Here is a 25,879-nt window from a genome sequence, read left to right as displayed (position 1 = left end):
CTCTGAGTGCCCCACTGACACACTCACAGAGTGACCTTCCGGTTTCTCTGAGTGCCCCGACTGACACACTCACAGAGTGACCTTCCGGTTTCTCTGAGTGCCCCACTGACACACTCACAGAGTGACCTTCCGGTTTCTCTGAGTGCCCTGACTGACACACTCACAGAGTGACCTTCCGGTTTCTCTGAGTGCCCGACTGACACACTCACAGAGTGACCTTCTGGTTTCTCTGAGCGCCCAACTGACACATTCACAGAGTGACCTTCCGGTTTCTCTGAGTGCCCGACTGACACACTCACAGAGTGACCTTCCGGTTTCTCTGAGCGCCCAACTGACACATTCACAGAGTGACCTTCCAGTTTCTCTGAGCGCCCGACTGACACATTCACAGAGTGACCTTCCGGTTTCTCTGAGCACCCGACTGACACACTCACAGAGTGACCTTCCGGTTTCTCTGAGTGCCCTGACTGACACACTCACAGAGTGACCTTCCGGTTTCTCTGAGCACCCGACTGACACACTCACAGAGTGACCTTCCGGTTTCTCTGAGCGCCCGACTGACACATTCACAGAGTGACCTTCCGGTTTCTCTGAGCACCCGACTGACACACTCACAGAGTGACCTTCCGGTTTCTCTGAGTGCCCCGACTGACACACTCACAGAGTGACCTTCCGGTTTCTCTGAGTGCCCAGACTGACACACTCACAGAGTGACCTTCCGGTTTCTCTGAGTGCCCCGACTGACACACTCACAGAGTGACCTTCCGGTTTCTCTGAGTGCCCTGACTGACACACTCACAGAGTGACCTTCCGGTTTCTCTGAGCGCCCGACTGACACACTCACAGAGTGACCTTCCGGTTTCTCTGAGCGCCCAACTGACACATTCACAGAGTGACCTTCCAGTTTCTCTGAGCGCCCGACTGACACATTCACAGAGTGACCTTCCGGTTTCTCTGACCACCCGACTGACACACTCACAGAGTGACCTTCCGGTTTCTCTGAGCACCTGACTGACACACTCACAGAGTGACCTTCCGGTTTCTCTGAGTGCCCCACTGACACACTCACAGAGTGACCTTCCGGTTTCTCTGAGTGCCCTGACTGACACATTCACAGAGTGACCTTCCAGTTTCTCTGAGCGCCCGACTGACACATTCACAGAGTGACCTTCCGGTTTCTCTGAGCACCCGACTGACACACTCACAGAGTGACCTTCCGGTTTCTCTGAGTGCCCTGACTGACACACTCACAGAGTGACCTTCCGGTTTCTCTGAGCACCCGACTGACACACTCACAGAGTGACCTTCCGGTTTCTCTGAGCACCTGACTGACACACTCACAGAGTGACCTTCCGGTTTCTCTGAGTGCCCCACTGACACACTCACAGAGTGACCTTCCGGTTTCTCTGAGTGCCCTGACTGACACATTCACAGAGTGACCTTCCGGTTTCTCTGAGTGCCCTGACTGACACATTCACAGAGTGACCTTCCGGTTTCTCTGAGCACCTGACTGACACACTCACAGAGTGACCTTCCAGTTTCTCTGAGCACCTGACTGACACACTCACAGAGTGACCTTCCGGTTTCTCTGAGCACCTGACTGACACATTCACAGAGTGACCTTCCGGTTTCTCTGAGCGCCCTGACTGACACACTCACAGAGTGACCTTCCGGTTTCTCTGAGCACCCGACTGACACACTCACAGAGTGACCTTCCGGTTTCTCTGAGCGCCCTGACTGACACACTCACAGAGTGACCTTCCGGTTTCTCTGAGTGCCCTGACTGACACATTCACAGAGTGACCTTCCCGTTTCTCTGAGCACCTGACTGACACACTCACAGAGTGACCTTCCGGTTTCTCTGAGCACCTGACTGACACATTCACAGAGTGACCTTCCGGTTTCTCTGAGTGCCCTGACTGACACACTCACAGAGTGACCTTCCGGTTTCTCTGAGCGCCCGACTGACACACTCACAGAGTGACCTTCCGGTTTCTCTGAGTGCCCCGACTGACACACTCACAGAGTGACCTTCCGGTTTCTCTGAGTGCCCTGACTGACACATTCACAGAGTGACCTTCCGGTTTCTCTGAGTGCCCTGACTGACACACTCACAGAGTGACCTTCCGGTTTCTCTGAGCGCCCGACTGACACACTCACAGAGTGACCTTCCGGTTTCTCTGAGCGCCCTGACTGACACACTCACAGAGTGACCTTCCGGTTTCTCTGAGCGCCCGACTGACACACTCACAGAGTGACCTTCCGGTTTCTCTGAGCGCCCAACTGACACATTCACAGAGTGACCTTCCAGTTTCTCTGAGCGCCCGACTGACACATTCACAGAGTGACCTTCCGGTTTCTCTGAGCGCCCGACTGACACACTCACAGAGTGACCTTCCGGTTTCTCTGAGCGCCCGACTGACACACTCACAGAGTGACCTTCCGGTTTCTCTGAGCGCCCAACTGACACATTCACAGAGTGACCTTCCAGTTTCTCTGAGCGCCCGACTGACACATTCACAGAGTGACCTTCCGGTTTCTCTGACCACCCGACTGACACACTCACAGAGTGACCTTCCGGTTTCTCTGAGCACCTGACTGACACACTCACAGAGTGACCTTCCGGTTTCTCTGAGTGCCCCACTGACACACTCACAGAGTGACCTTCCGGTTTCTCTGAGCACCCGACTGACACACTCACAGAGTGACCTTCCACTTTCTCTGAGTACCCTGACTGACACACTCACAGAGTGACCTTCCGGTTTCTCTGAGTGCCCTGACTGACACACTCACAGAGTGACCTTCCGGTTTCTCTGAGTGCCCTGACTGACACATTCACAGAGTGACCTTCCGGTTTCTCTGAGCACCTGACTGACACACTCACAGAGTGACCTTCCGGTTTCTCTGAGCACCTGACTGACACACTCACAGAGTGACCTTCCGGTTTCTCTGAGCACCTGACTGACACATTCACAGAGTGACCTTCCGGTTTCTCTGAGTGCCCTGACTGACACACTCACAGAGTGACCTTCCGGTTTCTCTGAGCACCCGACTGACACACTCACAGAGTGACCTTCCGGTTTCTCTGAGCGCCCCGACTGACACACTCACAGAGTGACCTTCCGGTTTCTCTGAGCGCCCTGACTGACACATTCACAGAGTGACCTTCCGGTTTCTCTGAGTGCCCTGACTGACACACTCACAGAGTGACCTTCCGGTTTCTCTGAGCACCTGACTGACACACTCACAGAGTGACCTTCCGGTTTCTCTGAGCACCTGACTGACACACTCACAGAGTGACCTTCCGGTTTCTCTGAGCACCTGACTGACACACTCACAGAGTGACCTTCCGGTTTCTCTGAGCACCTGACTGACACACTCACAGAGTGACCTTCCGGTTTCTCTGAGCACCCGACTGACACACTCACAGAGTGACCTTCCGGTTTCTCTGAGTGCCCCGACTGACACACTCACAGAGTGACCTTCCGGTTTCTCTGAGTGCCCTGACTGACACACTCACAGAGTGACCTTCCGGTTTCTCTGAGTGCCCTGACTGACACACTCACAGAGTGACCTTCCGGTTTCTCTGAGCGCCCGACTGACACACTCACAGAGTGACCTTCCGGTTTCTCTGAGTGCCCCGACTGACACACTCACAGAGTGACCTTCCGGTTTCTCTGAGTGCCCTGACTGACACACTCACAGAGTGACCTTCCGGTTTCTCTGAGTGCCCGACTGACACATTCACAGAGTGACCTTCCGGTTTCTCTGAGCACCCGACTGACACACTCACAGAGTGACCTTCCGGTTTCTCTGAGTGCCCTAACTGACACACTCACAGAGTGACCTTCCGGTTTCTCTGAGCACCTGACTGACACACTCACAGAGTGACCTTCCGGTTTCTCTGAGTGCCCTGACTGACACACTCACAGAGTGACCTTCCGGTTTCTCTGAGCACCTGACTGACACACTCACAGAGTGACCTTCCGGTTTCTCTGAGTGCCCTGACTGACACACTCACAGAGTGACCTTCCGGTTTCTCTGAGTGCCCTGACTGACACACTCACAGAGTGACCTTCTGGTTTCTCTGAGTGCCCTGACTGACACACTCACAGAGTGACCTTCCGGTTTCTCTGAGTGCCCCACTGACACACTCACAGAGTGACCTTCCGGTTTCTCTGAGTGCCCTGACTGACACACTCACAGAGTGACCTTCTGGTTTCTCTGAGTGCCCTGACTGACACACTCACAGAGTGACCTTCCGGTTTCTCTGAGCACCTGACTGACACATTCACAGAGTGACCTTCCGGTTTCTCTGAGTGCCCTGACTGACACACTCACAGAGTGACCTTCCGGTTTCTCTGAGTGCCCTTACTGACACACTCACAGAGTGACCTTCCGGTTTCTCTGAGCACCTGACTGACACACTCACAGAGTGACCTTCCGGTTTCTCTGAGTGCCCTGACTGACACACTCACAGAGTGACCTTCCGGTTTCTCTGAGCGCCCTGACTGACACATTCACAGAGTGACCTTCCGGTTTCTCTGAGTGCCCTAACTGACACACTCACAGAGTGACCTTCCGGTTTCTCTGAGCACCTGACTGACACACTCACAGAGTGACCTTCCGGTTTCTCTGAGTGCCCTGACTGACACACTCACAGAGTGACCTTCCGGTTTCTCTGAGCGCCCTGACTGACACATTCACAGAGTGACCTTCCGGTTTCTCTGAGCACCTGACTGACACATTCACAGAGTGACCTTCCGGTTTCTCTGAGTGCCCTGACTGACACACTCACAGAGTGACCTTCCGGTTTCTCTGAGCACCCGACTGACACACTCACAGAGTGACCTTCCGGTTTCTCTGAGTGCCCCGACTGACACACTCACAGAGTGACCTTCCGGTTTCTCTGAGCGCCCTGACTGACACATTCACAGAGTGACCTTCCGGTTTCTCTGAGTGCCCTGACTGACACATTCACAGAGTGACCTTCCGGTTTCTCTGAGCACCTGACTGACACACTCACAGAGTGACCTTCCGGTTTCTCTGAGCACCTGACTGACACACTCACAGAGTGACCTTCCGGTTTCTCTGAGCACCTGACTGACACATTCACAGAGTGACCTTCCGGTTTCTCTGAGCACCCGACTGACACACTCACAGAGTGACCTTCCGGTTTCTCTGAGTGCCCTGACTGACACACTCACAGAGTGACCTTCCGGTTTCTCTGAGCACCCGACTGACACACTCACAGAGTGACCTTCCGGTTTCTCTGAGTGCCCTGACTGACACACTCACAGAGTGACCTTCCGGTTTCTCTGAGCACCTGACTGACACACTCACAGAGTGACCTTCCGGTTTCTCTGAGTGCCCTGACTGACACACTCACAGAGTGACCTTCCGGTTTCTCTGAGCACCTGACTGACACACTCACAGATTGACCTTCCGGTTTCTCTGAGTGCCCCACTGACACACTCACAGAGTGACCTTCCGGTTTCTCTGAGTGCCCCGACTGACACATTCACAGAGTGACCTTCCGGTTTCTCTGAGTGCCCCACTGACACACTCACAGAGTGACCTTCCGGTTTCTCTGAGTGCCCTGACTGACACACTCACAGAGTGACCTTCCGGTTTCTCTGAGTGCCCGACTGACACACTCACAGAGTGACCTTCTGGTTTCTCTGAGCGCCCAACTGACACATTCACAGAGTGACCTTCCGGTTTCTCTGAGTGCCCGACTGACACACTCACAGAGTGACCTTCCGGTTTCTCTGAGCGCCCAACTGACACATTCACAGAGTGACCTTCCAGTTTCTCTGAGCGCCCGACTGACACATTCACAGAGTGACCTTCCGGTTTCTCTGAGCACCCGACTGACACACTCACAGAGTGACCTTCCGGTTTCTCTGAGTGCCCTGACTGACACACTCACAGAGTGACCTTCCGGTTTCTCTGAGCACCCGACTGACACACTCACAGAGTGACCTTCCAGTTTCTCTGAGCGCCCGACTGACACATTCACAGAGTGACCTTCCGGTTTCTCTGAGCACCCGACTGACACACTCACAGAGTGACCTTCCGGTTTCTCTGAGTGCCCCGACTGACACACTCACAGAGTGACCTTCCGGTTTCTCTGAGTGCCCAGACTGACACACTCACAGAGTGACCTTCCGGTTTCTCTGAGTGCCCCGACTGACACACTCACAGAGTGACCTTCCGGTTTCTCTGAGTGCCTTGACTGACACACTCACAGAGTGACCTTCCGGTTTCTCTGAGCGCCCGACTGACACACTCACAGAGTGACCTTCCGGTTTCTCTGAGCGCCCAACTGACACATTCACAGAGTGACCTTCCAGTTTCTCTGAGCGCCCGACTGACACATTCACAGAGTGACCTTCCGGTTTCTCTGACCACCCGACTGACACACTCACAGAGTGACCTTCCGGTTTCTCTGAGCACCTGACTGACACACTCACAGAGTGACCTTCCGGTTTCTCTGAGTGCCCCACTGACACACTCACAGAGTGACCTTCCGGTTTCTCTGAGTGCCCTGACTGACACATTCACAGAGTGACCTTCCAGTTTCTCTGAGCGCCCGACTGACACATTCACAGAGTGACCTTCCGGTTTCTCTGAGCACCCGACTGACACACTCACAGAGTGACCTTCCGGTTTCTCTGAGTGCCCTGACTGACACACTCACAGAGTGACCTTCCGGTTTCTCTGAGCACCCGACTGACACACTCACAGAGTGACCTTCCAGTATCTCTGAGCGCCCGACTGACACATTCACAGAGTGACCTTCCGGTTTCTCTGAGCACCCGACTGACACACTCACAGAGTGACCTTCCGGTTTCTCTGAGTGCCCCGACTGACACACTCACAGAGTGACCTTCCGGTTTCTCTGAGTGCCCTGACTGACACACTCACAGAGTGACCTTCCGGTTTCTCTGAGTGCCCCGACTGACACACTCACAGAGTGACCTTCCGGTTTCTCTGAGTGCCCTGACTGACACACTCACAGAGTGACCTTCCGGTTTCTCTGAGCGCCCGACTGACACACTCACAGAGTGACCTTCCGGTTTCTCTGAGCGCCCAACTGACACATTCACAGAGTGACCTTCCAGTTTCTCTGAGCGCCCGGACTGACACATTCACAGAGTGACCTTCCGGTTTCTCTGACCCCCCGACTGACACACTCACAGAGTGACCTTCCGGTTTCTCTGAGCACCTGACTGACACACTCACAGAGTGACCTTCCGGTTTCTCTGAGTGCCCCACTGACACACTCACAGAGTGACCTTCCGGTTTCTCTGAGTGCCCTGACTGACACATTCACAGAGTGACCTTCCGGTTTCTCTGAGTGCCCTGACTGACACATTCACAGAGTGACCTTCCGGTTTCTCTGAGCACCTGACTGACACACTCACAGAGTGACCTTCCAGTTTCTCTGAGCACCTGACTGACACACTCACAGAGTGACCTTCCGGTTTCTCTGAGCACCTGACTGACACATTCACAGAGTGACCTTCCGGTTTCTCTGAGTGCCCTGACTGACACACTCACAGAGTGACCTTCCGGTTTCTCTGAGCGCCCGACTGACACACTCACAGAGTGACCTTCCGGTTTCTCTGAGCGCCCTGACTGACACACTCACAGAGTGACCTTCCGGTTTCTCTGAGTGCCCTGACTGACACATTCACAGAGTGACCTTCCAGTTTCTCTGAGCACCTGACTGACACACTCACAGAGTGACCTTCCGGTTTCTCTGAGCACCTGACTGACACATTCACAGAGTGACCTTCCGGTTTCTCTGAGTGCCCTGACTGACACACTCACAGAGTGACCTTCCGGTTTCTCTGAGCACCCGACTGACACACTCACAGAGTGACCTTCCGGTTTCTCTGAGTGCCCCGACTGACACACTCACAGAGTGACCTTCCGGTTTCTCTGAGTGCCCTGACTGACACATTCACAGAGTGACCTTCCGGTTTCTCTGAGTGCCCTGACTGACACACTCACAGAGTGACCTTCCGGTTTCTCTGAGCACCTGACTGACACACTCACAGAGTGACCTTCCGGTTTCTCTGAGCGCCCTGACTGACACACTCACAGAGTGACCTTCCGGTTTCTCTGAGCGCCCGACTGACACACTCACAGAGTGACCTTCCGGTTTCTCTGAGCGCCCAACTGACACATTCACAGAGTGACCTTCCAGTTTCTCTGAGCGCCCGACTGACACATTCACAGAGTGACCTTCCGGTTTCTCTGAGCGCCCGACTGACACACTCACAGAGTGACCTTCCGGTTTCTCTGAGCGCCCGACTGACACACTCACAGAGTGACCTTCCGGTTTCTCTGAGCGCCCAACTGACACATTCACAGAGTGACCTTCCAGTTTCTCTGAGCGCCCGACTGACACATTCACAGAGTGACCTTCCGGTTTCTCTGACCACCCGACTGACACACTCACAGAGTGACCTTCCGGTTTCTCTGAGCACCTGACTGACACACTCACAGAGTGACCTTCCGGTTTCTCTGAGTGCCCCACTGACACACTCACAGAGTGACCTTCCGGTTTCTCTGAGCACCCAACTGACACACTCACAGAGTGACCTTCCACTTTCTCTGAGTACCCTGACTGACACACTCACAGAGTGACCTTCCGGTTTCTCTGAGTGCCCTGACTGACACACTCACAGAGTGACCTTCCGGTTTCTCTGAGTGCCCTGACTGACACATTCACAGAGTGACCTTCCGGTTTCTCTGAGCACCTGACTGACACACTCACAGAGTGACCTTCCGGTTTCTCTGAGCACCTGACTGACACACACACAGAGTGACCTTCCGGTTTCTCTGAGCACCTGACTGACACATTCACAGAGTGACCTTCCGGTTTCTCTGAGTGCCCTGACTGACACACTCACAGAGTGACCTTCCGGTTTCTCTGAGCACCCGACTGACACACTCACAGAGTGACCGTCCGGTTTCTCTGAGCGCCCCGACTGACACACTCACAGAGTGACCTTCCGGTTTCTCTGAGCGCCCTGACTGACACATTCACAGAGTGACCTTCCGGTTTCTCTGAGTGCCCTGACTGACACACTCACAGAGTGACCTTCCGGTTTCTCTGAGTGCCCTGACTGACACACTCACAGAGTGACCTTCCGGTTTCTCTGAGCACCTGACTGACACACTCACAGAGTGACCTTCCGGTTTCTCTGAGCACCTGACTGACACACTCACAGAGTGACCTTCCGGTTTCTCTGAGCACCCGACTGACACACTCACAGAGTGACCTTCCGGTTTCTCTGAGTGCCCCGACTGACACACTCACAGAGTGACCTTCCGGTTTCTCTGAGTGCCCTGACTGACACACTCACAGAGTGACCTTCCGGTTTCTCTGAGTGCCCTGACTGACACACTCACAGAGTGACCTTCCGGTTTCTCTGAGCACCCGACTGACACACTCACAGAGTGACCTTCCGGTTTCTCTGAGTGCCCCGACTGACACACTCACAGAGTGACCTTCCGGTTTCTCTGAGTGCCCCACTGACACACTCACAGAGTGACCTTCCGGTTTCTCTGAGTGCCCGACTGACACATTCACAGAGTGACCTTCCGGTTTCTCTGAGCACCCGACTGACACACTCACAGAGTGACCTTCCGGTTTCTCTGAGCACCCGACTGACACACTCACAGAGTGACCTTCCGGTTTCTCTGAGTGCCCTAACTGACACACTCACAGAGTGACCTTCCGGTTTCTCTGAGCACCTGACTGACACACTCACAGAGTGACCTTCCGGTTTCTCTGAGTGCCCTGACTGACACACTCACAGAGTGACCTTCCGGTTTCTCTGAGCACCTGACTGACACACTCACAGAGTGACCTTCCGGTTTCTCTGAGTGCCCTGACTGACACACTCACAGAGTGACCTTCCGGTTTCTCTGAGTGCCCTGACTGACACACTCACAGAGTGACCTTCTGGTTTCTCTGAGTGCCCTGACTGACACACTCACAGAGTGACCTTCCGGTTTCTCTGAGTGCCCCACTGACACACTCACAGAGTGACCTTCCGGTTTCTCTGAGTGCCCTGACTGACACACTCACAGAGTGACCTTCTGGTTTCTCTGAGTGCCCTGACTGACACACTCACAGAGTGACCTTCCGGTTTCTCTGAGCACCTGACTGACACATTCACAGAGTGACCTTCCGGTTTCTCTGAGTGCCCTGACTGACACACTCACAGAGTGACCTTCCGGTTTCTCTGAGTGCCCTAACTGACACACTCACAGAGTGACCTTCCGGTTTCTCTGAGCACCTGACTGACACACTCACAGAGTGACCTTCCGGTTTCTCTGAGTGCCCTGACTGACACACTCACAGAGTGACCTTCCGGTTTCTCTGAGCGCCCTGACTGACACATTCACAGAGTGACCTTCCGGTTTCTCTGAGTGCCCTAACTGACACACTCACAGAGTGACCTTCCGGTTTCTCTGAGCACCTGACTGACACACTCACAGAGTGACCTTCCGGTTTCTCTGAGTGCCCTGACTGACACACTCACAGAGTGACCTTCCGGTTTCTCTGAGCGCCCTGACTGACACATTCACAGAGTGACCTTCCGGTTTCTCTGAGCACCTGACTGACACATTCACAGAGTGACCTTCCGGTTTCTCTGAGTGCCCTGACTGACACACTCACAGAGTGACCTTCCGGTTTCTCTGAGCACCCGACTGACACACTCACAGAGTGACCTTCCGGTTTCTCTGAGTGCCCCGACTGACACACTCACAGAGTGACCTTCCGGTTTCTCTGAGCGCCCTGACTGACACATTCACAGAGTGACCTTCCGGTTTCTCTGAGTGCCCTGACTGACACATTCACAGAGTGACCTTCCGGTTTCTCTGAGCACCTGACTGACACACTCACAGAGTGACCTTCCGGTTTCTCTGAGCACCTGACTGACACACTCACAGAGTGACCTTCCGGTTTCTCTGAGCACCTGACTGACACATTCACAGAGTGACCTTCCGGTTTCTCTGAGCACCCGACTGACACACTCACAGAGTGACCTTCCGGTTTCTCTGAGTGCCCCGACTGACACACTCACAGAGTGACCTTCCGGTTTCTCTGAGCACCCGACTGACACACTCACAGAGTGACCTTCCGGTTTCTCTGAGTGCCCTGACTGACACACTCACAGAGTGACCTTCCGGTTTCTCTGAGCACCTGACTGACACACTCACAGAGTGACCTTCCGGTTTCTCTGAGTGCCCTGACTGACACACTCACAGAGTGACCTTCCGGTTTCTCTGAGCACCTGACTGACACACTCACAGAGTGACCTTCCGGTTTCTCTGAGTGCCCCACTGACACACTCACAGAGTGACCTTCCGGTTTCTCTGAGTGCCCCGACTGACACATTCACAGAGTGACCTTCCGGTTTCTCTGAGTGCCCCACTGACACACTCACAGAGTGACCTTCCGGTTTCTCTGAGTGCCCTGACTGACACACTCACAGAGTGACCTTCCGGTTTCTCTGAGTGCCCGACTGACACACTCACAGAGTGACCTTCTGGTTTCTCTGAGCGCCCAACTGACACATTCACAGAGTGACCTTCCGGTTTCTCTGAGTGCCCGACTGACACACTCACAGAGTGACCTTCCGGTTTCTCTGAGCGCCCAACTGACACATTCACAGAGTGACCTTCCAGTTTCTCTGAGCGCCCGACTGACACATTCACAGAGTGACCTTCCGGTTTCTCTGAGCACCCGACTGACACACTCACAGAGTGACCTTCCGGTTTCTCTGAGTGCCCTGACTGACACACTCACAGAGTGACCTTCCGGTTTCTCTGAGCACCCGACTGACACACTCACAGAGTGACCTTCCAGTTTCTCTGAGCGCCCGACTGACACATTCACAGAGTGACCTTCCGGTTTCTCTGAGCACCCGACTGACACACTCACAGAGTGACCTTCCGGTTTCTCTGAGTGCCCCGACTGACACACTCACAGAGTGACCTTCCGGTTTCTCTGAGTGCCCAGACTGACACACTCACAGAGTGACCTTCCGGTTTCTCTGAGTGCCCCGACTGACACACTCACAGAGTGACCTTCCGGTTTCTCTGAGTGCCCTGACTGACACACTCACAGAGTGACCTTCCGGTTTCTCTGAGCGCCCGACTGACACACTCACAGAGTGACCTTCCGGTTTCTCTGAGCGCCCAACTGACACATTCACAGAGTGACCTTCCAGTTTCTCTGAGCGCCCGACTGACACATTCACAGAGTGACCTTCCGGTTTCTCTGACCACCCGACTGACACACTCACAGAGTGACCTTCCGGTTTCTCTGAGCACCTGACTGACACACTCACAGAGTGACCTTCCGGTTTCTCTGAGTGCCCCACTGACACACTCACAGAGTGACCTTCCGGTTTCTCTGAGTGCCCTGACTGACACATTCACAGAGTGACCTTCCGGTTTCTCTGAGTGCCCTGACTGAAACATTCACAGAGTGACCTTCCGGTTTCTCTGAGCACCTGACTGACACACTCACAGAGTGACCTTCCGGTTTCTCTGAGCACCTGACTGACACACTCACAGAGTGACCTTCCGGTTTCTCTGAGCACCTGACTGACACATTCACAGAGTGACCTTCCGGTTTCTCTGAGTGCCCTGACTGACACACTCACAGAGTGACCTTCCGGTTTCTCTGAGCACCCGACTGACACACTCACAGAGTGACCTTCCGGTTTCTCTGAGCGCCCTGACTGACACACTCACAGAGTGACCTTCCGGTTTCTCTGAGTGCCCTGACTGACACATTCACAGAGTGACCTTCCGGTTTCTCTGAGCACCTGACTGACACACTCACAGAGTGACCTTCCGGTTTCTCTGAGCACCTGACTGACACACTCACAGAGTGACCTTCCGGTTTCTCTGAGTGCCCCACTGACACACTCACAGAGTGACCTTCCGGTTTCTCTGAGCACCCAACTGACACACTCACAGAGTGACCTTCCACTTTCTCTGAGTACCCTGACTGACACACTCACAGAGTGACCTTCCGGTTTCTCTGAGTGCCCTGACTGACACACTCACAGAGTGACCTTCCGGTTTCTCTGAGTGCCCTGACTGACACATTCACAGAGTGACCTTCCGGTTTCTCTGAGCACCTGACTGACACACTCACAGAGTGACCTTCCGGTTTCTCTGAGCACCTGACTGACACACTCACAGAGTGACCTTCCGGTTTCTCTGAGCACCTGACTGACACATTCACAGAGTGACCTTCCGGTTTCTCTGAGTGCCCTGACTGACACACTCACAGAGTGACCTTCCGGTTTCTCTGAGCACCCGACTGACACACTCACAGAGTGACCTTCCGGTTTCTCTGAGTGCCCCGACTGACACACTCACAGAGTGACCTTCCGGTTTCTCTGAGTGCCCCGACAGACACATTCACAGAGTGACCTTCCGGTTTCTCTGAGCGCCCTGACTGACACACTCACAGAGTGACCTTCCGGTTTCTCTGAGTGCCCTGACTGACACACTCACAGAGTGACCTTCCGGTTTCTCTGAGCACCCGACTGACACACTCACAGAGTGACCTTCCGGTTTCTCTGAGTGCCCCGACTGACACACTCACAGAGTGACCTTCCGGTTTCTCTGAGTGCCCTGACTGACACACTCACAGAGTGACCTTCCGGTTTCTCTGAGCGCCCGACTGACACATTCACAGAGTGACCTTCCGGTTTCTCTGAGCACCCGACTGACACACTCACAGAGTGACCTTCCGGTTTCTCTGAGTGCCCTAACTGACACACTCACAGAGTGACCTTCCGGTTTCTCTGAGCACCTGACTGACACACTCACAGAGTGACCTTCCGGTTTCTCTGAGTGCCCTGACTGACACACTCACAGAGTGACCTTCCGGTTTCTCTGAGCACCTGACTGACACACTCACAGAGTGACCTTCCGGTTTCTCTGAGTGCCCTGACTGACACACTCACAGAGTGACCTTCCGGTTTCTCTGAGTGCCCTGACTGACACACTCACAGAGTGACCTTCCGGTTTCTCTGAGTGCCCTGACTGACACACTCACAGAGTGACCTTCCGGTTTCTCTGAGTGCCCCACTGACACACTCACAGAGTGACCTTCCGGTTTCTCTGAGTGCCCTGACTGACACACTCACAGAGTGACCTTCTGGTTTCTCTGAGTGCCCTGACTGACACACTCACAGAGTGACCTTCCGGTTTCTCTGAGCACCTGACTGACACATTCACAGAGTGACCTTCCGGTTTCTCTGAGTGCCCTGACTGACACACTCACAGAGTGACCTTCCGGTTTCTCTGAGTGCCCTAACTGACACACTCACAGAGTGACCTTCCGGTTTCTCTGAGCACCTGACTGACACACTCACAGAGTGACCTTCCGGTTTCTCTGAGTGCCCTGACTGACACACTCACAGAGTGACCTTCCGGTTTCTCTGAGCGCCCTGACTGACACATTCACAGAGTGACCTTCCGGTTTCTCTGAGTGCCCTAACTGACACACTCACAGAGTGACCTTCCGGTTTCTCTGAGCACCTGACTGACACACTCACAGAGTGACCTTCCGGTTTCTCTGAGTGCCCTGACTGACACACTCACAGAGTGACCTTCCGGTTTCTCTGAGCGCCCTGACTGACACATTCACAGAGTGACCTTCCGGTTTCTCTGAGCACCAGACTGACACATTCACAGAGTGACCTTCCGGTTTCTCTGAGTGCCCTGACTGACACACTCACAGAGTGACCTTCCGGTTTCTCTGAGCACCCGACTGACACACTCACAGAGTGACCTTCCGGTTTCTCTGAGTGCCCCGACTGACACACTCACAGAGTGACCTTCCGGTTTCTCTGAGCGCCCTGACTGACACATTCACAGAGTGACCTTCCGGTTTCTCTGAGCGCCCGACTGACACATTCACAGAGTGACCTTCCGGTTTCTCTGAGCACCTGACTGACACACTCACAGAGTGACCTTCCGGTTTCTCTGAGCACCTGACTGACACACTCACAGAGTGACCTTCCGGTTTCTCTGAGCACCTGACTGACACATTCACAGAGTGACCTTCCGGTTTCTCTGAGCACCCGACTGACACACTCACAGAGTGACCTTCCGGTTTCTCTGAGTGCCCCGACTGACACACTCACAGAGTGACCTTCCGGTTTCTCTGAGCACCCGACTGACACACTCACAGAGTGACCTTCCGGTTTCTCTGAGCACCTGACTGACACACTCACAGAGTGACCTTCCGGTTTCTCTGAGCACCCGACTGACACACTCACAGAGTGACCTTCCGGTTTCTCTGAGTGCCCCGACTGACACACTCACAGAGTGACCTTCCGGTTTCTCTGAGCACCCGACTGACACACTCACAGAGTGACCTTCCGGTTTCTCTGAGTGCCCTGACTGACACACTCACAGAGTGACCTTCCGGTTTCTCTGAGCGCCCGACTGACACACTCACAGAGTGACCTTCCGGTTTCTCTGAGCGCCCCGACTGACACACTCACAGAGTGACCTTCCGGTTTCTCTGAGCGCCCTGACTGACACACTCACAGAGTGACCTTCCGGTTTCTCTGAGTGCCCTGACTGACACACTCACAGAGTGACCTTCCGGTTTCTCTGAGCGCCCGACTGACACACTCACAGAGTGACCTTCCGGTTTCTCTGAGTGCCCCGACTGACACACTCACAGAGTGACCTTCCGGTTTCTCTGAGTGCCCTGACTGACACACTCACAGAGTGACCTTCCGGTTTCTCTGAGCGCCCGACTGACACATTCAAAGAGTGACCTTCCGGTTTCTCTGAGCACCCGACTGACACACTCACAGAGTGACCTTCCGGTTTCTCTGAGTGCCCTAACTGACACACTCACAGAGTGACCTTCCGGTTTCTCTGAGCACCTGACTGACACACTCACAGAGTGACCTTCCGGTTTCTCTGAGTGCCCTGACTGACACACTCACAGAGTGACCTTCCGGTTTCTCTGAGCACCTGACTGACACACTCACAGAGTGACCTTCCGGTTTCTCTGAGTGCCCTGACTGACACACTCACAGAGTGACCTTCCGGTTTCTCTGAGTGCCCTGACTGACACACTCACAGAGTGACCTTCTGGTTTCTCTGAGTGCCCTGACTGACACACTCTCAGAGTGACCTTCCGGTTTCTCTGAGTGCCCCACTGACACACTCACAGAGTGACCTTCCGGTTTCTCTGAGTGCCCTGACTGACACACTCACAGAGTGACCTTCTGGTTTCTCTGAGTGCCCTGACTGACACACTCACAGAGTGACCTTCCGGTTTCTCTGAGCACCTGACTGACACATTCACAGAGTGACCTTCCGGTTTCTCTGAGTGCCCTGACTGACACACTCACAGAGTGACCTTCCGGTTTCTCTGAGTGCCCTAACTGACACACTCACAGAGTGACCTTCCGGTTTCTCTGAGCACCTGACTGACACACTCACAGAGTGACCTTCCGGTTTCTCTGAGTGCCCTGACTGACACACTCACAGAGTGACCTTCCGGTTTCTCTGAGCGCCCTGACTGACACATTCACAGAGTGACCTTCCGGTTTCTCTGAGTGCCCTAACTGACACACTCACAGAGTGACCTTCCGGTTTCTCTGAGCACCTGACTGACACACTCACAGAGTGACCTTCCGGTTTCTCTGAGTGCCCTGACTGACACACTCACAGAGTGACCTTCCGGTTTCTCTGAGCACCTGACTGACACATTCACAGAGTGACCTTCCGGTTTCTCTGAGTGCCCTGACTGACACACTCACAGAGTGACCTTCCGGTTTCTCTGAGCACCCGACTGACACACTCACAGAGTGACCTTCCGGTTTCTCTGAGTGCCCCGACTGACACACTCACAGAGTGACCTTCCGGTTTCTCTGAGCGCCCTGACTGACACATTCACAGAGTGACCTTCCGGTTTCTCTGAGTGCCCTGACTGACACATTCACAGAGTGACCTTCCGGTTTCTCTGAGCACCTGACTGACACACTCACAGAGTGACCTTCCGGTTTCTCTGAGCACCTGACTGACACACTCACAGAGTGACCTTCCGGTTTCTCTGAGCACCTGACTGACACATTCACAGAGTGACCTTCCGGTTTCTCTGAGCACCCGACTGACACACTCACAGAGTGACCTTCCGGTTTCTCTGAGTGCCCCGACTGACACACTCACAGAGTGACCTTCCGGTTTCTCTGAGCACCCGACTGACACACTCACAGAGTGACCTTCCGGTTTCTCTGAGTGCCCTGACTGACACACTCACAGAGTGACCTTCCGGTTTCTCTGAGCACCCGACTGACACACTCACAGAGTGACCTTCCGGTTTCTCTGAGTGCCCCGACTGACACACTCACAGAGTGACCTTCCGGTTTCTCTGAGCACCCGACTGACACACTCACAGAGTGACCTTCCGGTTTCTCTGAGTGCCCGACTGACACACTCACAGAGTGACCTTCCGGTTTCTCTGAGTGCCCTGACTGACACACTCACAGAGTGACCTTCCGGTTTCTCTGAGCACCCGACTGACACACTCACAGAGTGACCTTCCGGTTTCTCTGAGTGCCCCGACTGACACACTCACAGAGTGACCTTCCGGTTTCTCTGAGCGCCCTGACTGACACACTCACAGAGTGACCTTCCGGTTTCTCTGAGCGCCCTGACTGACACACTCACAGAGTGACCTTCCGGTTTCTCTGAGCACCCGACTGACACACTCACAGAGTGACCTTCCGGTTTCTCTGAGTGCCCCGACTGACACACTCACAGAGTGACCTTCCGGTTTCTCTGAGTGCCCTGACTGACACACTCACAGAGTGACCTTCCGGTTTCTCTGAGCGCCCGACTGACACATTCACAGAGTGACCTTCCGGTTTCTCTGAGCACCCGACTGACACACTCACAGAGTGACCTTCCGGTTTCTCTGAGTGCCCTAACTGACACACTCACAGAGTGACCTTCCGGTTTCTCTGAGCACCTGACTGACACATTCACAGAGTGACCTTCCGGTTTCTCTGAGTGCCCTGACTGACACACTCACAGAGTGACCTTCCGGTTTCTCTGAGTGCCCTAACTGACACACTCACAGAGTGACCTTCCGGTTTCTCTGAGCACCTGACTGACACACTCACAGAGTGACCTTCCGGTTTCTCTGAGTGCCCTGACTGACACACTCACAGAGTGACCTTCAGATGGCAAAGCAGGACAGCAGCTAACCAATGGTGATACTAAGTGGCTTCAGGTAAGGGTTTTAGAGTATCATAGACAAGAACCCTCCTCGGTTTGGTAACCTTAGCTCTAAACGCATATACAGAAGGTCCTTGGTATACAATACAGTTCCATTCCAACGACAATGATGTAACTTGAATTCTGATATAAGTCAAAACACCCTAGCCTAACACAGACAGAACACTTGCGCTTTTAACAGTCCAAAATGGCGTACGTAAGCGTACTGGGGGACGCCAACTCCCTCACTCATACCCGTGTAACTGTGTCTCATTCCACCGGGCGCAACCAAACTAGTTCGCCCACATCATCCATAAGTATGAGGCTAACAGCATAAGCCGGAACACTCACGTCTCAAATTTTTAAAAGTTTTTATGGGGATAAGAGTCAAAAACTCAAAAAGTCATATGTTGAGACTGCCGTAACCCGAGGACCACCCCGTACGTTAGAGAATAAAAAATAATAATTTTGGGGAGTAAGACTGCAATCATGCACCTCGGATGGAACAAGCCATCTCCAGAGAAGCTCAGGCCCTCTGGGGAACAAGCCCATGGTGACAGAGGCCCAGCGTCCCTCACCTACCCACCTGGCCATCTGTACGAAGGGACTGGCAGCACCTCTGTCTACCGCAGGGCACGAACGCTGCCTATCCAGGGCTAATGACAAAGCCAGGCACCCTCAGCACTGCGGCGTCACCCGCGTCTATGAAAAGCACGCGGTCCCCAGCAGCCACGGAGGCCTGGGCGGCGGCTCACCTGTAAGAAGTGGCTGATGGCCGCATCGTGGGACTTCAGCGCCTGCTCTGCGCCGGCCAGCTCCCTCAGCGTGGGCACACACTCCGGGCTCTCCTCACCCCTGCTGAGCTCAATACACTCCAGGGCCTCCTGGTAGTGGGGCAGGGCTTCTTTTGACTTCTTCTGACCTTGATACATCCTGTAAAATATCAGAGGATTGTTTTGTTTTTAAGAATAATTATAATAGAAAATACTGAAGATGCAGGTGGCCCGGTGGTGAGGATTTGGCTGCCTGATCTCTGTTGTCCAGGGATGTTTGTATATTAATTATTCTAGGTGTTTTTCTTCCCCCCAAAAGGCACAGTGGTCAGGAGGATGAACTTTGGAACGACCGGGAAGGTTCACATCCCAGCTCCACCGCTTACGTGATGTACATACAACCTTCCAGCTGCTTAAGCGTCGCCCCATCTGAAGTTAAAATGAATAACAGCACACACGTCATTGGGTCATTATAAGGATTAAATTAGTTAATAGTCAAAGAAACACCAGAACAGTGTCTGATGCATAGTAAGTGCTATGTAGGCGTAGGCATCGGTTTAAAAAATATAAAATAAAATACTTAAAAAAAACAACAGCAGCAACCATAAAGGATGCCAAGATACTTGGTAACTGATCTGTCGAGAAATTACAGAAAGACCCCAGTCCTGGTGAAGGTGTGAAGCACTCTCATGAACTGTTGGGAAGAAAATAATTTGGGTATAAAATTTTTTTTTATCAAAATAGTCCATAGGTACACATACCCCTCTGCTAATTACATTTTAGTGGTTTAGTCTGAGGAGAGACTCTGGCAAGACAAGCAGATAGCTATCTAAGAAAGTTGACCTAAGCATCTTCGTAATAGCGGAAACGTACAAAGCATTGAAAATACACTGATAGGTGATCATTCAAACAGGGTATTATATATATAATACAGCTACACTGTAGAATGCTACTTAGCCATTAAAATTAATGTTGATCCACATTTATCCATATAGAAGTATATCCATTATATATTCTTCAGCTAAAAGGAAAATTACAAAAATACCCTGTATAATATCTCATGTATGTGAAAATCTTATACTTTTTTTTTTAGCTTAGCAAGAGAGACAGAGAGAGAGAGAGAGAGAAAGATAGGGACAGACAGGAAGGGAGAGAGATGAGAAGCAACAACTCATAGTTGCTGTACTTTAGTTGTTCATTGTTTCTCATGAAAATTTTGTATCTCATCTATGTTTACACTAATGCATAAAGAGATATCTTGACAGTCGCTAGGATGTTTGCAAGTTATCTCTAAGATGTTCGTTGTAGCATATTGTTTATGCTTTCTAAGTTTTCTTCTGAAAAACTATATTACTTTTACATCAAAAAAATGTTAATTTTAGAATTATAAGTAAAGGTAGCAGTGAGAAAATAAATATTCTTGTAGTGTCTTCAGACAGGACTCTCCTATAAAAAATGTACTTCTTTCTTTCAGCAAATGCAATGACAGAGATTTAAAAACAATCCTTTCCAAAATATTTGCTAGGACTGTTAGAAATATTTTTTATTTTGCTGGAAAATTTTTATGTACAAAATTCAAAATGAGAGATAGCAATCCTTGCTCTTTATGGCCCTCCATCCCAGAACTCCAACTACAAAAAGGTCTTACAAGTCCCAAACTGCCCAGGGCTAGTCTGAGACAGAATGTGCGAGAGTGACCGAGAGACCACAAAAATATAGGTCTTGTTTTCAACTCAGTCCTTCAATGAAGGCAGTCAAGAGCTGGTAACTAGGGCGGTGGTTTCAAATCATCATCATCATTATTATTCATAATCCTTTAAGCGAAATGGTGTATTGCGCTATCTAGGGTCAGAAAGGATTGTATCAGAAGGAGAAAAGACGGACATGCCATACTCCGGAAGAGTAAAGCTAGGGGGTTCAAAAAATAGGAAGCTTGCCCTGGCTGGCTGGCTAGTGGTAGAGCATCAGCCGGGTGTGTGGGTGTCCTGGGTTCGATTTCCGGTCAAGGCACACAGGAGAGGTGCCCATCTGCTTCCCCCCACCCTGTCCTCTCCCACAGCCATGGCTTGACTGATTTGAGTGCATAGACCCCGACGCTGAGGATGGCTCCTGGAGCCTCTGCCTCAGGGGCTAAAAATAGCTCACTTGTGAGCATGGCCCCAGATGGGTAGAGCATTGGCCTCAGACAGGGGTTGCCGGGTGAATCCCAGTTGGGGCACATGCGGGGGTCTGTCTATCTCCCCTCCTCTCACTTGGAAAAAAATAGAAAGCTGATGAACTATATGGAAATAATCTGGGCCGTGTGGTTTTTCTGCTTTTCCACATTAAAAAAATTTATTTTTTTTACATAAAGAAATCAGGCTCTGTGTAAGTTAAGAGCATCGATCACAGGGTTACAGGGTGAGGAAGAATGCCAGAAAATCCCAATGATCTCCTTCCTGGCTGAAGAGGCACAGAGCACTCCAGGCACAGAGTCCTGCGGGAGGAGCTGACGGAGGAACACCTCTTCTGGAAGACGGCAGGGCGCTTCCCAGCAGTGGAAAAGGGAGACTCAGCGCTTGGGACACACGAGCAGGTGTCGGAGCCTTTCCGCCCGACAGCTGCACACAGGGAAAGTGACTCACTAGAGAAACACATCCAGAGAGGGCCAGCCTCGACATCCAGGACTAAGAAAATAAAAGCTGAGTCCGGAATGCGAGCATTGTATTTGGAAATCACCGACTGATCGATGTAGGGAGGACGTGGGAATCTCAAAGTGAAGGCTGTGACTGAAGTTCCAAAAACCCCCAGTAAAAGCCAGTGGGAATACTTTGCGGGGGAAACGCTGGAACTAACTAAAATTCCACCATCCAAATGAGGTGATTGGCAGGTAGACAGATGATGACCCCTTGCCATTGTATTTATTTTTCTCCTCCATTATCTTCTGCCTGTTTCCAGGAGGTGTGGGCCAAGGGAGAAACCACCCCCATCTCCTTCTCTCATTGGAAAACTTGTGTTAGAATCACTTTCCAACTCTCATAACCACAGTAAACCATGAGAAAGCAAGACAAAGAAACAAACTTAACCTTTAAAAAAAAAGCACATAAGACTATCCGATTTTCAGCGTAGGCAGGCCATGAGAGCCAGGACAAAAAACAGTTAGCCTTCTCAAGTCACGGGGAGAAAAAACACAGCGAGGAATACAGCAAGCTAGGGGCAGCCTTTGAAGCCAGAATCTTAACCTGTGTGCTAAGTACACGTTTTAAAATCCAAATCATTTCTGGGATGAAATCACAGAACGGAGAATGTTCAACTAAAATGTTTAAGGCCAATAATAACTGCTTAAAAAAAAAAAAAAGGCCTAGCACATAGGGTACCCACACGCTTTAATGGGGGAGGGTGCACTACACCATCTAAGGCAGTGGTCCCCAACCCCCAGACCATGGACCGGTACTGGTCCGTAGGCCATTTGGTACCAGTCCGCAGAGAAAGAACAAATAACTTATATTATTTCTGTTTTCTTTATATTTAAGTCTGAACGATGTTTTATTTTTTTTTAAAAATGACCAGATTCCCTGTTACATCCGTCTAAGACTCATTCTTGACGCTTGTCTCGGTCACGTGATACATTTATCCGTCCCACCCTAAAGGCCAGTCCGTGAAAATATTTTCTGACATTAAACCGGTCCGTGGTCCAAAAAAGGTTGGGGACCACTGCTCTAAGGGATCCTGTGAGGGACTGTTGTCCCTACTTGTGCAGGAAGGTTGAGTGGACGCTGATTTGAACCTGGGGCACGGGGACCCTAATGCTCACGTTGTCTGCTACACCAGGTCATATTCCTTAGTGATAGCTGGGGAATGTCCTGTTGATGGTCCCAGGAAAGTTTACTCAGGCTAGGCACACCTGAGCTGCCTCAGCACAGGTAACTGCTCTCGGGACACACTGTGGAGGCTTCAGAGATGACACTGGCCATCAGAGAAAACCCGGACAGGTCACGTGTTTTAGAGCAGTCATCTCAATGGGTCAGCACAATCGTGCCACAAAGAATGGTCATTCTAATGATTGTGTGTGTGTGTGTGTGTGTTCGTGCACGCGCATGTGCGCACGACTCTTTTGATTGTATTGAAAACGGCTGCGGGACTAGGGAACATGTGATTCGGGTCTATCAGTTCACTGTCCTAAGTGGATAGATAATTGCTGATGAGGCCGCGCGGGAGTAGAGGCGGACAGGTGGAAGGGACGAGGCTTCGGGCCGCGGGAAGGGGTGGAAGGCAGGGAGCATGAGTCACCCTGCCGCACACACTCCTCTGTCGGCCTGTGGAGGGCGGAGCCGGCCTGGCCCAAATGGCTCCATAAAAGGCAACACTGATGGAGGGTGAGGATGTACCTTGGAGATACCCTTTTAAGAGAAACACAAATCCTGTGGGAGCTGCCTGAGAAGTTATCCCCGCCTCCCACGTCTAGGACCTGGCCAAAGAAAAGGCCTTGTGATGCTGAGTGTAGCTACAGAAACACCCAGATCCAAAGCCGCATTCCTTTCTCAAGCAGATCAGTGCCGCCAGGCACCGTTATCACACTTCAGTGAGGAAACCAAGCCAAGGGAGTTTGAATGAAAACCATCAGTTGAAACATGCAAGTTCCAATGAACGAAACAAGGTGAAGATGCAGGATGGGGGGGAAAGTAGCAAAATTTAAAGGAACCCCGCTAAACACAAGGCAACTAACTGGAGGACAGTTGAGAACACGAACTTGATTTTAGGTACTCGGCACAGATGCGGACAAAGCTCGCCATCTGCTGGCAAGGTTTGGTATGCTGGTTCTGGAAGCCCTCTTAGAGGCGGTGCGGGATTCTGGCAGAGGAAGACAACCTACTCTGTTTTGTAGCAACATTGTTCAACATGAAGCACAAATAACATGAGTCACAACCCAACAGATGGCAACAAATATCAGATCTTGGACTTCTGATTTGTATATTTCCTGTCTTAAAATGCGAGATAAATACCTACTTCTGGGCAGGGAGGAGCCTTTCACAATCTTTCCTCTCTTCCCCCTCCCATTATATGAGTGGAATCACACAGTATGACTGCTGTGGGGGGGGGGGGGTCTGGCTTCTTTCACAAACATTACGTTTGTGAGAGTCATCCATGCTGTTAAGCACAGAAGCACAGTGGTCATTTTCTTTGCATGAACGTATCACGATTTTTGTCTGTTCTGCTTCTGATAGACATTTGGGTTGCTTGCGGTTCTCAGCTACGAGCAGCGCACCCTCGGACAGTCTCTGCTCTGTCTGTCAGTGAACGTGCAGGCGTTTCTGTTGGGTGTGTGTTTACTGCTGGGTTATGGGCTATGCAAATTCTGAAGTATAGTAGACAAAGCCAGTTTCCTAAAGTAGTTATACAAAATGTATTCTAAACAACATAAGAGAAAGCATGGGCTGCCTGACATCATTGCCAACACTTGCTGTAATCAGCCTTCTGAAAACTTTAGCCATTCTAGTGGAAATGTAGTGTCTTACTGTTTTCAATTTCACTTCTCTGGTGATAGATGAGATGGAACACAATCTAATGAACTTATTAGCTACGTGGGTAACCATTTCTTTTGTAAAGAATCCCTTGCCCAAATTTCTATTCAGTTGTCTCTTTGTTTTATTGACTTCTAGGAGTTCTTTATAGATTCTAGGTACGAGCCCTTTGTCAGTTACTTGTATTAAGAATGTCTTCTTCCCTCCGTACCATAAAATATATGGTGATTTAAGTACAGAAAAATATGTACCAAGCAGAAGGGGACAAAGAGAGGTCTTTGCATTGTCCAGGAAGGGGCTGATTTACATTGGAGTCTAATAAGTCAGGGATGTAACTGATAAATTCTATAGTAATCACTAGAAGAAAAATCAAATAATGTTTAAGTGACCAGTTAATAGATAGAAAAATGGAATGGTAAAAATATTTGACGATACTAAAAAAGAGGAGAAGAAAGAAAGAAAAGAACATAAAACTTGTAGGAAAAAGGCAATTTAAACTCAAATATATCAGTAATTAAAAGAAAAAAAATGAAGATTGAAAATTGAGGGATGGAAAAAATTGTCAGAAAATTTATACCGAAGAGAGGAAGAGTATTAATTTTAAAACTAGGCAAAATAGAGATAGATATAGGGAACAAAGGACAATATACCCTGACCGATAAAATAATAGATTAAGAAGGTATGCCGCTATGTTAACCTCCCCACCAAGAGACCATGTCAGACTACATAAAACAATGATTGGCAGAACCCTGGACAGCTCTAGACAGACCAATAATTGCGCGCCAATGTGTACGCACACTTATCTTCAAAAGTAGTACACACATTGGCAAAAGATAAACAAAAATGTAAATCTGAAAAACAGAATTCAAAAGGTCACCCTAAGAGAGACTGATTGCAACCTTACACATGATAACTAAAGAATACCATTTCTTTTGTAGCTCACTTGGAACCTTCAGGAAAATTAACTGTGGATTAGGCCACAAAGGAACTATCAGTAAGTTTCTGAGACGACACCATACAAATATGTCTCTGTCTTTAACACAATAAAATTAGAAATCAATGACACCCAAACACCCTGAAATATCTCATATATCTGCAAACTAATACACATTTCGTGTGAATAGCCTTTGGATTAAAGGGTGATTTATACATTAAGTCAGGGGTCAGGAACCTTTTGGCTGAGAGAGCTATGTACGCCACATATTTTAAAATGTAATTCCGTGAGAGCCATACAATATGTTTAACACTAAATACAAGTAAATGTGTGCATTTTATTTAAGACCAACACTTTTAAAGTAC

General features: G+C 51.1%; 1 protein-coding gene across 5 annotated transcripts in view; it reads right to left on the bottom strand.

Annotated features, from left to right (window-relative positions):
* TTC23 (tetratricopeptide repeat domain 23) overlaps positions 1-25,879 on the bottom strand; it is a 92,808-nt gene that overhangs the window by 50,267 nt on the left and 16,662 nt on the right. For all 5 annotated transcript variants that reach the window (XM_066239365.1, XM_066239367.1, XM_066239363.1 and 2 more), the window contains exon 6: positions 19,062-19,239. In XM_066239365.1, coding sequence (XP_066095462.1) covers positions 19,062-19,239 — 178 coding nt within the window. The remainder of the gene's footprint in view (positions 1-19,061; positions 19,240-25,879) is intronic.

The sequence above is a fragment of the Saccopteryx bilineata genome, chromosome 7 (genome assembly GCF_036850765.1).
Source record: "Saccopteryx bilineata isolate mSacBil1 chromosome 7, mSacBil1_pri_phased_curated, whole genome shotgun sequence".
NCBI classification, from domain to species: domain Eukaryota; kingdom Metazoa; phylum Chordata; class Mammalia; order Chiroptera; family Emballonuridae; genus Saccopteryx; species Saccopteryx bilineata.
Note: the sequence above shows the minus strand (reverse complement) of the source record. Positions and strands in the feature narration are given on the sequence as shown.